The sequence below is a fragment of the Olea europaea genome, unplaced genomic scaffold (genome assembly GCF_002742605.1).
Source record: "Olea europaea var. sylvestris unplaced genomic scaffold, O_europaea_v1 scaffold647, whole genome shotgun sequence".
NCBI lineage: Eukaryota > Viridiplantae > Streptophyta > Magnoliopsida > Lamiales > Oleaceae > Olea > Olea europaea.
The window spans coordinates 293168-308726 of record NW_019264840.1 but is presented as its reverse complement, the minus strand read 5'-3'; the positions used below and the strand labels follow the sequence as shown (position 1 = coordinate 308726).

The 15559-nt window shown below is 32.1% G+C and overlaps 2 protein-coding genes across 5 annotated transcripts in view; both read left to right on the top strand.

The window, feature by feature from the left end:
• The first annotated feature begins 7684 nt into the window (after window positions 1-7684).
• Window positions 7685-8730, top strand: LOC111390065 (replication protein A 70 kDa DNA-binding subunit D-like). The gene is made up of 4 exons (XM_023015048.1): window positions 7685-7831; window positions 7950-8146; window positions 8277-8569; window positions 8651-8730. The coding sequence occupies exons 1-4, from the start codon at window positions 7685-7687 to the stop codon at window positions 8728-8730; spliced, it is 717 nt and encodes a 238-aa protein (XP_022870816.1).
• Window positions 8731-12322: 3592 nt separating this feature from the next.
• Window positions 12323-15559, top strand: part of LOC111390063 (trafficking protein particle complex subunit 12) — a 9878-nt gene continuing 6641 nt past the window's right edge. For 2 of the 4 annotated variants that reach the window (XM_023015043.1, XM_023015046.1), the window contains exon 1: window positions 12323-13578. In XM_023015043.1, coding sequence (XP_022870811.1) covers window positions 12417-13577 — 1161 coding nt within the window. In that variant the 5' untranslated portion in view covers window positions 12323-12416 and the 3' untranslated portion in view covers window position 13578. Of the gene's footprint in view, window positions 13579-13993; window positions 14731-15559 lie in introns of those variants that run through there. The other 2 variants (XM_023015045.1, XM_023015042.1) reach the window with 2 other exon arrangements.

Sequence of the window (15559 nt, the reverse complement as noted above, 5' to 3'; positions counted from 1 at the left end):
TAGAAATTTAATTAAAAGATATATGGATGCAATGTGTTTAGTTCAAAGATATGAAAAACCTGATGTATTTTTAACAATGACATGCAATCCAAATTGGTCCGAAATTAAACAAGAATTGAGGCACAATGATAATATACAAAATAGGCCAGATTTGTTAGCCCGAATATTTCGAGCAAAACTTGAAGAACTAAAAATAGATTTAATAAAGAGAGAAATTCTAGGGCTTATAGCTATCTATGTGTATGTAATTGAATTCCAAAAAAGAGGTCTACCTCATGTTCATTTTCTCCTGATATTTAAAATGAGTTTTAAGATTACTAAATCTACGCAAGTTGATGAAATTGTTTCTTGTGAAATACCAGATCCAAAGAGAAATCCGCACATGCATGCTACTGTGGTTAAACATATAATGCATGGTCCTTGTGGACAATTAAATCTTACAAATGTGAGCACGGAAAATAACCATACTTGTAAAAATAAGTATTCAAGATAATACATTTTGCATACTTCATTTGGTAGTGATTCATATCCACTTTATACGCGTCGTGACGATGATGTTACTTTTAGGGTCAGAGGCTCTGTACTAGACAATAGATGGGTTGTACCATATAATCCTTATATTTTGGCTAAGTATGACTGTTACATTAATGTTGAAATATGTTCTTCTGTTAAAACAGTCAAATACTTATACAAATATGTGTACAAAGGACATGATCGTGTTAATTTTACTGTGAATAAAGAAACTAATGAGCATTATGTTGATGAGATTTCGAATTATCAAACCGCTAGATGGATATCTGCACCGAAAGCTATATGGAGAATTTTTAGTTTTGATTTATTCGACATATCTTCTTCTGTAGTTTATTTGCAATTACATAATGAAGATGCTCAGTTTGTTACATATAATGAAACATATGATTTATCAGAAATTATAAATAAAGACTCTATCCAACGAACAATGTTAACTGAATTTTTTAGAATGAATATTTCAAATGAAAAGGCACGAACTTTACTTTATAAGGATTTTCCTACATACTTTGTATGGAATACATATTTTCGAGTTTGGAGTCCCAGAAAAAAGCAAAATATTATTAGTAGAATAGTTGCTACTAATCCATCTGAGGGCGAGAGATACTTTCTAAGAGTTTTATTGAATCATGTAAAAGGGTCTAAGTCTTTTCAAGATTTAAGAACAGTTAATAACATTGTTGTGCCTACTTATAGCGAAACTGCATTTTTACATGGTTTAATAGGTTGGAATAATTATTGTGAAATGTGTTTAAAAGAGGCGATCACCTATGAAATGCCTATATTATTGCATCGCCTTTTTGCTAATGTGTTAATTTTTTGTAGCCTTACAAATCCTAGGAATTTATGGGTTAAATTTAAAGTGTACATGATAGAAGAGTTTTTTCATGCAAGCATGACAGTATGTGATGTCGAGATTAAGGCTTTGAGATGCATAAATTCATTTTTGGAAGTTTTTGGTACAAATATAAATAATTTTGGTTTGATAGATTTTGACGTTATTGTAAATGATGCTAATGTGTTAGCAAACATGATTTTAGAAGAGACTACAAATATTAATATTCAATGTGATATGCATTTTACAGAGAATTTAAATAAGGAACAACAATCTGCCTATGATGTTATTTTAGACTGTGTTGTAAATAATAAAAATGGAGTTTTTTTCTTAATTCATGGTCCAGGAGGTACTGGAAAATCTTTTTTGTACAAGGCATTATTTGATGTAGTATGATCTCGACAACTTATTGCATTAACAACAGTGTCATCGGGAGTGGTTGTTTCTTTATTGTCGGCTGGGCGAACTGGTCATTCACGTTTTAAAATCTCACATCAAGCAAGTTCTGATATACAATGTTCAGTAAGTAAACAATCATCACTTGGTCAACTTTTACAAATGACAAAGCTAATTGTGTGGGATGAAGTACCAATGATTAATAGATGTGCTTTTGAAGTTTTGGATAAAATGTTAAAAGATAATACTGAATGTGAATTGTTATTTAGCGGAAAGGTTGTTGTGTTCGGAGGAGATTTTCGACAAGTGTTGCTAGTAGTACAAAGAGGAACAAAAGATGATATCATGAAGGCCAGTTTAGTTTTTTCGGATTTATGGCAATATTTTACACAACTACCATTGATTGAGAATATGAGAGCTAAATTAGATCTTTTGTTCTGTGAATATTTACTTAGAATTGGAAATGGAATAAAAAGAGAACATACACGTCACATGATTAAGCTTCCTTCAAATATAATAATAGATTTTGAGAGTGAATTTGAATCATTGAAAAAACTAATTGCTATTGTGTTTCCTAATTTTCACACATATGGTGACAATTTGAATACTATGATAAACAGAGTTATTTTGACTCCAAAAAATGAACATGTAGATGTAATAAATAATATGTTAGTTAAAGAAATTTCAGGAGAGATATTTACGTATTTTAGTTTTGATGAAGTAGTTGATAAAACAGAAGGATTTATTCATGAGAACTTTTTGAATAGTCTAACTCTAAATGGTATCCCTCCACATGAACTTGTACTAAAAAGAAATTGTTCTGTTATGTTGTTTAGAAACATTAATCCTTCAGAAGATTTGTGTAATGTGACTAAACTTATTTGTCGAGAATTTAAACGAAATGTTATTTTAGCCGAAATTGGAATAGGTGAATATCGTGGAAAGCAAGTATTTTTACCTAGATTCCATTTATTCCACTGGAAGGAGATAAGTATTCGGTACCATTTAAGAGAACTCAATTTCCCATTCGTCTTTGTTTTGCAATGACCATTAACAAAGTTCAAGGTCAAACTTTAGATTTCGTTGGACTATATTTGCCTGAACCTGTTTTCTCACATGGTCAATTATATGTTGCTTTATCTAGAGCAAGAACAAGAGAAAACATAAAAGTTCTAATAAAGCCAATGGATGAAATAAAATAACACAATTGTTGCACAAAAAATGTAGTCTACTTTGAAATTTTGAATTTGATACATATTACTTAAGAAATCTATAATTACAAGTTTTGCTTAATTGGACTGTTAATATATTGTTAGCCTAAAAGAGGATATTTTCGCTGCTAATCCATCTTGTGTCAAGGAGAATAATATTGAGCTATACAAGGTTAGTTATTCTTACATGTTATTATGCGTTTCAATTATACTTTATTTGTTAGTACGATTTTTTTCAACACGGTGCATATAAAATGGTCAGATCATTATCTTTAAACATGTCCTTCATAATATTCAATGTTCAACATATCTTTATTTATTTAGGTCAAGTAGTCTTATTTTATGTACACATAAATTGATGTGACAAGATACCAAAAGAAAGGATAAAAAACACAAGTTTATTACATAATATTCCAATTAGTATATTCTGATTATCTACTACAATTAGGACTTACGGGGATGAAGAAAGTATTCGTTATTACAGATTTCTATCGCAATCTTTCGTCTATATATGCTCATCCTATCTGACGAAACTGATTCAATTGGATATCCCAAAATAAAGCATTCTATATATTTGAGCACAAAAATTTCACAATTATGCCTGTGGAAGAAATAGTTTAGTGTTAGAATGAATGACTAAGTTTAGAAAATTAAATATTCTGCTTAAAAACAAGCAACTTAACTGCTTACACATTGTTTGCACAGTTTAGGTAGGGTATAATCTCCTGTTCCATTTGTTTATTCCTATATTTCCTTATATCCCCTTTAGAAGAAAATCGTATTTAATAATGCTTGTACCATAGTCAATAAAGCTTTTGCATGTGCTTTTGCTTAATCCGGTGTATGGACGTTATTACTGCAATCATATATTTGGAATTTCCATTCAGAAATATTGACAAGGAAAAAGTACCAACTATTGCCCGGATATGAGCACGGAATTAATATATACTTGTATCTCATCCAAAGACAACCAAATATAGGTGCTTTGCCATTTACATAACTTTGCAAAAGAGTTCTATCTAGTTCACCTCTGGTGATTCCCATTCCTGTGTCAATAGCCACATCATGTGACGAGCACATTCTGTTTCAAATTTGAAATCCATAATTGCATATTCTTTTGAAACAAGCAGACAACCATCATTTATGAGCCGCGTCAATAGTTTTAACTTTAGCTCAACATTCTGATGAAATAAATAGATATAAATTAGATTATATATATCGACTATGAAATAAAATCTATTGTAATTCATAGACTTTACTTACAACAATATTTATGTCCTGTGTTTGATCCATTAGAGATTTCAACATGTCTCTTCCAAAGACATTGTTACTGCCATCATCCAAGTATGCACTGGATGACATAATTTTAATTAATTTCAAATAAATCAAAAGAGAACTTGAACATTTGAGCTAATACAAGTAAAATTAGATTTATTACTCAGATTGATTCTCCGATATAAAATTTCTAATTTTTATGTATTTTTGCATAGGATAGTCTTCCAGAGGATGATCTGAGGATGATGAAAACTATATTTGTTTTCCCTTGTTTTTCTTCTCTTTTATCGACATTTTAGAGCTTTCAATTTGTTCAACTATTGATATCTCCTTTGGTTTATCGCAAGGAACAACACTTATATCGAGAGGAACATCTTGTTGCATGGAACCTATGATGACTTCCATTCAGATAATGTGTTCAGTGTTTCCTGATTTTGTTTCTCGACATAGGATCTCATTGAACTTAAACTGGTATCAATATAAGATTGCATACTCTGATATCTATCTTCCTGCCACTTCTGTTGCTGTTCGAAAAATTGCCTTTGGTTATTAAGAATTATCTGATAATGATGTTGCATGTAATTTTCTTGTCAATTTTTTTGCTTCTCAAATAACTGTTTTTGGTTTTCAAGAACCGCATGGTGGTAAGCTCTTGATTTTTCAGCAAATTCTGCCTTCAAGTTGCTATATACACCAGACACGTCTGATGCTATGTGTTACCAAAGATACTCAACCAATTCTTCCATTTTATCTTCACTTAAGGAGTTGGAGCCATTGCGAACAGAGCTAGATCCAAATACAGCTGAAGATGTAGAAGTACCGGGAATCGTCTTTCTTGCACATATATATTGTCTGGGATTTATTTTACTGCATTATCTAATACTCCATTTACAATCCCATCTAATCTACTGTGTCCATTATCCACTGGCAATAAAAGAGTTCCGTACCAAAGACTATGTAATTCTTCTTCATTAGGCTGTAGCACAGCAATCACTCAAATCTGTAATCAAATTGAAATACCAAAATCGTTTATTTTGAGTTTAATTTTATTTTAAGATAATTGAATGTGAGAGTAATTGTACATTCATAAAAACATACATTACGAGTAGACAAAAAAAGCTTTATCTCCTTTTCAGTTATAAATTGGTTGGATTTCCACTTGTATATTCTTGGACTCTGTGGTTTTTTATGTCAACGACATTCAAATTTCTTTCCAATCTTTGGAAATACTTCATATATCCAATACTACAAGATAATTAAAAATAAATATTATATGTATAAAAACATTTTATGGGAATAAATTGTACATAATAAGTCAATACAAAAATAGTGACTAATTACCTGGAATGCAAGTGGATACCCATGTAATGCATACTTGCATTCTGTTTGTTCATTCCATTGTATCATTTGCATTCTCTCAGATTGTGATGCTTTCAATGAATATAACAAGATTAAATATGCTTTGCGACCCTATGGATATGCAAGGAACTTATTCAGATGCTCAACTATACAATAGTTCTATAATTAATTTGTCTTGAAGTGGGTGTCAACATACATTCGACCAATATGACTAAACCAAGTTTCAATTTATTTTCTTCATGTTCGCACGCATGGAATGCTTCAAAAAGCATCCTCATACTGATTTGACTTGTACCATTAAAGTATTAATTTCTAAGACGGTCATTTGTATCATCAATGCCCATAGATGGTTCATGGCAAGGTAATTCAGTAATAAGACAAAATTCTTGTATACCAAATCTGGCTACACGATCGTCTAACCTTACCCAAATTTCATCATTTTCCCACAATTCACAAGCCTCAATATAAATTCGTGCACCAATCTATTACTAAATTGTACATTTTTTCCTTTGTAAAAAGCTCCATAAAGAAATCCATAAAAATTACTGCACATCAATGAAAATTGCTGATTCGAATCTATAAATTCTACAAAGTCTTTAAGATATTTGAAATTTAGATACTGGATAATTGTAGTAGAAAACCATTGATTCGGAGAAATTATGTATTCTAGAGATATCTGCATAAATTATTTCAAAAATCATATCGTATTTATGAATGAATCTAAAAATTAAAAATAGAGAAACTTTTTTTAAGAGTTCCAAATAAACATTATATTTTCATAACCTATACATGCATAAATATTTTAAAATCGATAATAAAATATCTTATCTTCGTGTCTAGACAGTTCAGACAATTCATGACATAAAATTCGTGACATGAAATTAGGCCTTGCCTCCCTGATAATAGATGTCAAGCCTCTATATTACGGAGGCCAACGCCTGGCCTCCGTAACACGAAGGCCTCCGTAATCACGAAGGCCTCAACAAGGCTTCCGTGATTATGGAGACCCATTATGGAGACTTGGGTCTCCATAATCACAGAGTTCTTATGGGTAAAATTATTGCCCATACACAGATCTGTGCAGATATATACAAGTTTTTTCGATTGTAAATTTTTAAGTAAAATCGTTACCTTTTCCAGCCAATTTCAGAGCTTCTCCTATTTAAATCTACGGATAGTTTCTCTTGCTAAATGTATAGATTTCTGGGACTCAAAATATAATAATTGAGCTATATACCAACCACAAGATAAAAAGATGTCACATGTGAACTGTATATTATTGTTGTTTTATGCATTTGGTCAATAATCAATCAAGTATTTTTGTTGTGTTATGAAATATAAACTATTCACACATTTTATACAATCTCAAATCTACGTCTTTGTTTGAATTCTTCAATTTCATACACAAAATCATACATCAACATATTCATGCGTATTTAGATATTTACAATTCAATTTATTTAAGCTAAAAAAATAATTGAATCAAATTTTCCTTCCATTACAATGAAGGTTTGTAGCATGAATACTTTTTCCCCGGTGAATACAACTTAATTTAATTCAGAGCCATTCTAGTACCATGTTTAAACTTTTGACAACCTATGTCTATGTTCAGTCATTATGAATCAATAGAGTATGGGTATGATAAGATTTTACCGTGTAAATCCTATCTTTATCCTTTTTTAATTCAAATTTTGACGCCCTTTTATTAAATTTATAATAGGGAGAACGAATAAAATATAGTTTTACATAATTTGCTCTAAGTGTAAATCTTTGAACTCACGCTATTTCTGTACTATCAGTAAATGAATATTACGAGTAATCTCCATATCTCATGCAGACAACAAGTTATGACAGTATATGACTAATAATAAGATTTTACGCAGCACATACTTGTATTACTTTTTATAAAAAAATAAAATTAAGAATAGAAGATAAAGTACGGGAAACCAAATATGATATAATCTTACAGTCTATATATATCTTCTTTTATTTGTCAATTTGATATCTCAAAATAGTTTGCGATAGAAATCTTCATTTTGTGTGTATTTTGCCTCTATTATTCTGTTACGAAATTGCCACGATGGAAGAACAATACCAACTTCTACTAGAAATTATTTCTAACAATCAAAAGTGGAAAACTAAAGTGATTGTAGTTGAAAAACAATCACCAAAGCATTCGAGACAAGGCAATGGAAGGTACCAGCTTTTGATATTAATGGATACTCAGGTAACTCTTTTTCATACATTTTTTCTTCATTTCTTTTTGTTTTTTTTTTTTTGTTTTTTTCCTTAATCTAAGATCACCTATATTACAGTTATTTATATGGTTCCTTATCATTTTTCAGGGTAATACTATTCATGCTAGCTTATATGATTCCAATATCACTGCTTTTGAGGATCAACGTTTTCTAGGAAAAACTTATACCATTTCGAAAGCTTATGTGAAGAACAATACGACAAACTACAGATATTCGACTGGCTCTCTTCAATGGACAATAACTGGAAAAACTCGTATTGAAGAATTGAATGAAGATAATCTAGAGTTTGTATTATCAACATATCAATTGACACAGTTTCATGAACTCTAACAATACATGGATACAGATGCTGATTTAAGTAAGTCAAAATTTCATAGATTTTAAATAATCATATACTGATTCTACAAAATATAGTTTCCTTCAAATTTGTACAGATTATGTTCAGAAAAAAGAAAATTTAATGGCTCATTTCAAATTTGCAGATATACTTGCAGTTGCAGTTGATATGACGCCCAAACGATTGATTCAATCCAAAGATGGCAACCAAACTTGGTTGCAAGATATCATACTTCTAGACATGAATTTCAAAACAATGATGCTTACACTTTGGGATTCATTTGTTGACAGAGAATGCTTACTGATAGCAAACATTATTGACAAAAAACCAGTTATATTTGCAACCCGTCTAAAGGTTACAGCATTATTTGGTATATTCTATTGTATTATTTAAACTCCTCTTAAGGTATATGTTACATCCTTTACACATTCTCTATTTCGATATTATATAGGTTTAAAATTGTCCATGAAAGTCCGTTCCACTTTCTTCATAAATACACCTTTCAACGCAGTAAAACAAATGACAGAATGATATGTACAAAGTGCTATATTTTATTATTCTTTTTTTCCCTCTCAATTATTTTTCCACACATTACTATTGGAGTTACTAATTGTTTTCATGTCTTTTGATTAGGGTAAGAACAAATTTCATTAAAATAGATGATTTTGTATTGAAAAAAATCATACATGGACAAAAGCCCCACAAATCTTTCTCCACCTGTGCCTCCTATTCAAAATCTTCAGGGACGCTTTCTAGCGGTAATACTAAGGTTACGTGTGTTATTCAATCAGCCTATATTTATTTCCTAATATAAAGATATATATTACAAGATATACTCAATCATATTATTTATTTTTCCTATAATTTCTCTAAGTATATCTATACTGGTAACAACAAAAGTTTTATTGGGTAAACGGTACAGCAACGACAGGCAAACTTGATAGCAAATCTTGGTACATGGCTTGCAACAACTATTTTAGACGGTCGAATGTTGATTTTGGAGAAACATATCTTTGTATTTTTTCCAAGAATCCCAATTTCAAAGTTATTCCTCGATAAAATACATTAACAATTAATTACTTTTCATTTTTTACTTCATTTGGTGCAGGTAAAATATTTACTTATGCATGAAATTTCTACTTCTCTTTGTTACTCTTGCATCTATTATTACTAATTTTTTTTTTTCACTTTAGGGGTAGAGCATATGTGCAGTTTTCAGATGTCACGGAATCAATCAGTGCAAATGCAATTGGTAAACCAGCTGAGAAACTATTATTTATAACTTTACAGTCTTTGATGGAAGAAACCAAATTTGTAAGAAATCCAACCTATCTCAAACATTTTGCCATTCAGTACATATTTTAGTAGAATAATATTAATACAATTTAAAATTAACACACAGAGTTCAAAGACAAACTTCGAAGCAACCATTAAAAAAATGCAGGATACTGAACGAGCTTTCTACTTAAAAGCATCGCAAAATGAACCTAATTCATCAAGTTATAGATTTGATATCATCTCTGTAACAGACTTAGACCATCCAAGTCCAAGACAAGAAATCCAAACAAATATTGACGATACAAGTCTTGAACAAAAAATCCAAACAAAGGTTGACAGTCGGGTTGTGGTTACTGCAGTTGGGAAAAATGTTATTACATACTATCAAAAAGATTGGTCACCTCCAGAGAAAAAAGTCCTTTTCAAATCTTCTAATGATAGTTCCAGTTCAAAAGTAGCTTGTGATGAAAACATAAGTTCAGACATAAATCCATTTGCTCACAAAGAAAAACTGGAATAAATAGTAGTCGAAATCTTTTCCATAAAACCAACCTTATGACAAGAGTATGCTGTTTGGTTTTGTGAAATTTTTGCTATTTCGTTTTGTGAAATTTGTCTTCATTGTAAATTTGATCTTGGAATTCTATGTTGTTAAGTATGTATAATTTCCTGATCAAAAGCTGCCACACAAAAAAAAGTAATGACAAATGATGTATATGTAATCCCTATATCATCTATCTCGAAAATCAGTCATTATTTATTTTATCTTGGCTATACTCTGTAATTAACGATGGTAATAAAGTTAATTTTTATTCTCTCATATCTATCATTGACTGTAATACAAACACATTATTAACTACGATGAATTTACAAATTTACAAATCACAATCAAACACATCAATATATATACTATTATCTCAATTATTTGCTGGTTAGTTCTTTGCCAATAATTCCATCTTTCGATATATTTTCAAACATATTCAATAACTACGCTAATCAAACCATAATTCATGCACAGCTCGTGCATCGCATGTAACATAGACTAGTAATATATTATGAGTTGGTGAATCTTATTAAATGTATGGTTAAGAAGTGAATAAAAGTTGTGAACTAATGATATGTGTAGTTAAAATTGAGGATTGACCAACTAATATTTGTCCAACAAGAGCTTAAACCCTCCAGTTCTGCTTGTTTCTTCTTCTTTGATTTTGTCTTGAAACAAAATTTTCTTTCGCTCCAATTCTAAAATGTACTTTTTCTCTTTCTTTCTTATATATATATTATTTATTATTTAAAAAAAAAAGAAGAAATCACGCACCTTTCACTCTCGAAGGCTTTCATTCTCAAATTTTAATTTAAAAGTACTTATAAGGGGAAGATACGTGCTCTATTTCTCCATTTTCTTTAGAAAATATTTTGAAGAAGACAAGGACCGCAATGATTTCCCAATAAAGTTTTCAAATCGATTTTCATTTGTTTTTTTCCCCATTTTTAAAATTCATTTTCTCTTAAGCTAATTTTCTACCTCACATTTTATAAGATTCAAATCAATTTTTCAATCAAATATTTCATCATTTTTTACTAAAATCTATCAAAAATTTAATTTTTAAATAAATCAAACAGGAGCTCAGGAAATCCCTTGAAGAAGCGTCACAACATCATTGTTCATTATTGCAAGGCCTACTCTAATATGAAAATGTCTTTTTCATATTGTAACATTTGAGTTTTGATTTATGAAACGATATTCAGTAGAATGTAACATCTTTTCAGTTTATCGTCAATATCTAAATTTCCTTTTATTCTCGTTAATCATAACATACTTTTTTGTCAATAATGGAGTGGATGAAAAAACTCATCTACATGATATTGGACAAACCGACCATTATCAAACAGTTCAATAATTACTAATATTGTTATCAACTTACCACAAAAGATAAGAAACCCTAAAGAGAATGTATTGTAATGTAATTCACTCAACTTGGAAATATTGAATTGCTTGATACCATCTCCTATTAAAATAAATTTACCTCAATTGGATTCTAATTCGACTGCAATGACATTGAAGCTAAAAATTATGATTTAACTGTGCAAATTATATTATAAAATAAAGTACAGAGGAAGCATGATTTATTTGATTTATAAGAAGGTTTTAAAACATCGATGACATGAGTTAAACTTCTAGTTTAAAGTTTATTGTTGGTAACAATGACTTGACCCTTCAGGCTGAGGTGCGAAAAAGTTGGTACTTGATACTATCTTTTGACTCACTTAACTTTCAGTTATCTTTTAAAATGATTTTGTATATCTTTTCGATATTTACATTATGAAATAAGATTGACATTTTGAGGATGGTTGGTCGATATTTCATGATCAGGCGTCCAATGCTTCTAAAATAAAAGTCACTTGTACAAAAGTTTGCTAATTTATAAGTTTAGACAAACATGTCTTAGCAAATTTCCACCACAACATACATAATACAAATTACAAAATTGTCAATTGTGACATAATTTCTCTAAACCGTTGCATTCACTTTCTTTATTATGTCCTTTGTCGTATCAAACTCTTTATATAAACTAAAAAATATCTTGAAGAGCTACTCATCTTCCACCAATTATCTCATTAAAGTCAATTTTTCAGACTCAAATACAAGCATATAACTTTTCGGTAATTGCGATAAAACAGAAAAAAAGGATTTTCCTCGTGAGATGTCCAATTTTCAACGAGTTATTATTTGTTTTCCAATTTGACCGTCCTTCACTAAAATGTACGCCTACTCGATTTGTTAATAGTAAGACCTTATAAAATATATTATAAAGTGACATTTAAAATAATAGAAACGATTGCTACAATCTGCAAAGTTGATAGTCATAAATCAATTTACTCAAAACTCGATTTTAAAGAGCTGTAATTGTATCCACCGGCGCACAATAGCCTCCAGCATGGACGTCCCCGAATCACCACCACCAAATTCCTCCACCGCCGCTGCTGCCACCGCCGCCGCTGATCTGGTGGAAGATCCGCTCTCCAACCCATATTCCTCCCTCAATTCCCACTGCCACGAGTTATCCACCCTCCAGGACCTCGCGTGTCGCGGCTCGTGGCGTACTGTCCTCGACAAAGTTGCACGCGCTCGATCCCTTTCCCTCCTCAACAAGCCCCATGAACACCTAATATACCTTACCTTCAACCTCCTTGCCCTCATCAAACTCCGCCGCTTCTCCGATGCCCAACTAGAACTCGAAAACCTAGACGATGATCTGGACTCCAGGCAGTATTTATTCGAATCCTATCCTCAACAATATCCAAATCATCACCCGGGATCCATGGTTCCTTTTGCGCTCCGTTGGCTACAAGCCCACTTGCCGCTTACCCTCGGGAACCGACAATTATCCCTTGACCGCCTTTACTCTCTCCTACATTTCATCCGGAATAAGAAATTAAAACCCGTATCCCGCGCCATTGATGAGCGTGATAATAAGGGTGCTAGTGATGATAATGTTTCGCAGGGGATCTGGAAAAAGCGTGAGGGATTGGTAATTAATACGATTATAAGTTATCATTTGAGCCAGAAGGAGTTTAAGGTGTGCTTGGATTTGTTGAGGGCGGAGATAGGCGAGAAAGAGGATCCCATATTGTTGTCTAAGTTGGGTTGTGTGCAAATGCAGTATGGGGATTTGGAAGGGGCGAAGATGAGTTTTGACGCGGTTGAAAAAATGGTGGCTGGGCATGAGACTAGTGATGTGAGCTTGAAGAATTTGGTTAGTAGGAATAAGGCGATGATTTACTTGGTGGGAAAGGATTATGTGTCAGCGGTAAGGGAGTATGAGGAGTGTATAGAGAGGGATGGATCAGATGTTGTGGCGATTAATAACAAAGCTCTTTGTTTGATGTACTTGAGGGACTTATCGGATTCAATTAAGGTATTGGAGAGTGCATTGGAGAGAATTCCGACAATGGCACTGAATGAGACACTTGTAGTGAATTTGTGTAGTATGTATGAGCTGGCTTATGTGAATCACGCAGACATAAAGAAGACACTTAGTAATTGGATTGCGAGAGTGGCTCCCGATGATTTTGATACTTCATGTACCCGGATATGAGGTATAACTGTTTTCAAATGTTATGGCTTTTGAGATTAGATTTGGTTTCATATTCTTTTCTGTTTGTAAAATGAAGTAATCTGTTTGTGGAATTTGACCACCTTTCTGTTTCTTTATGAATGGTAATGAGTCTAATGACCATATCTTAAGATGCCACGATACCACCATACTTCTTTTAATACTGTTCTTCCATTTTGTGATACGAGGATTGAGTGGTGTATTTTTTACATGATGAGTTTGCGAAATCTATAGAAGTTTATTCATGTGTCAGCAGCCTTGTGGACTTAATAGAGATGGGGTAGTCTTCTTAAGTAGGATTTTGTATATTTCGAATTCGGACAAGTTAGTTCTAAGTTTTTGTATGTTCTAGTGGTTTTTAACCTAATATATGTTTCTGCATGTTGTTTTCATGTCAGTGTTGATTTGCAAATGTCAATTCTACAAATGAAGTTACGTGCATCTGCACCTTTTATAAAGCAACTGTAAGGACTCTTCCTGTATAAGTATAGTCTGACTTGGAGCTGTTAAGTCGAAAAACGTTAAGTTTTAAGAAACCGGATCGCTTTGCAGTAAAAATAATTAGCAGAAAATTAAAAAGATTCAAACACAAAGATATGTTTTCGCCCTAAAAAGGGCTCGGATGTTCAGTCTTGCGACCTAATCACCGGTTGAGCATCACCAAAAGGTGATAAAGCTCAAGATCCACTAAGTATCAACCAAAAACAGTACAATATGTACTTCGAGTTTCCTTTCACCTCTATTCAAAAAATTGTAATCCAACTTACTCTCAATCGCTAACAAACTATACAACACAATCAGAAACCATCACTAAGATTACAGATTGAGAAATCACCAAGAACATATCGAATTACAGTAACCCAAGAATCCTAATCTATCATTCAGAGAAAAGGAGAGAAAAGCGAAAGGTTGAAAAACTTCGAATGGTCTAGAATCAGGGCCAAAACCAAGTAAGTATCTAATCAGTCAACCATCCAAGGGTGAGGGTGAAGCCACGTGTACGGCTGAACCTCAACCATTTAAGAGGCAAAAGCGTGTCTCTCTAAAACGCGTTTTATAACTCGAAATTAATTCCAACAGACCAAGCCCACAAGTCTCAATCTGGGCCAGCAAGAAATGGTGAGGCAACCCAACTAATATAACAATCTCCACCTTGTTGAACTATTTATTGGTCTCTACTAGTGAATCTAGAGCTATAGCTGCACAAAAAAAAAAAAAAAAAAAAAACCAAACAAAAAAAAAAAAAAAATAAGGGTCTCGACAGCTAAGACAAAGTATTGGTGATGTGTGAGAAATTCCAGGAACCAAGTTTTATAAAAAAGACGAAGACAGGCAGCATATCAGAACAGGAAGTTCCCCAGACAACTTCAGAGAAAAGCACAGCAGAAATTTTGGAACTAATGATTTTATTGGGTGTAATTCATGATGTAATATCATGTGATCTCAACTGAATTTTCCGAGTATGAAAGGCAAATTTGTCTAAGGTCATTTGAAACGATTACAAAATGGAATAGCTAGTGTTTATGAAACACATTTTACATCCCTCGAAGGCTACAAAATATAATTAAGTTGTAACTGGGCAAGGGAAAAACTATTAAAAAGAATTGTATAGATGGGTCTTAAATTCCCGTCTCAAATTCATGAACTATGCCAGCAAAACTGAATGTTCCCTTGGCTTCAATCGTGTCTATCCAGGAACTTCTCTATCAGGACTGAAAATGCAGCAAAACCAGCACAACCAGCACATGCCGCTTTTGGACCCCCTGAACAAACCCCAAGATAGATTCATTTAACCAATATTCAAATGGAGAAGACACAATCAGCAAATCTGAATTATGCAAATAATATCAAGCAACAATTTGAAAACTTAAAATGCTACATGATATATCAATTCTCTCGTTACCTTAATTAGTATAACATAAGATACACTGCCTAATACATACAGAACTAAATCTGAGTAAATT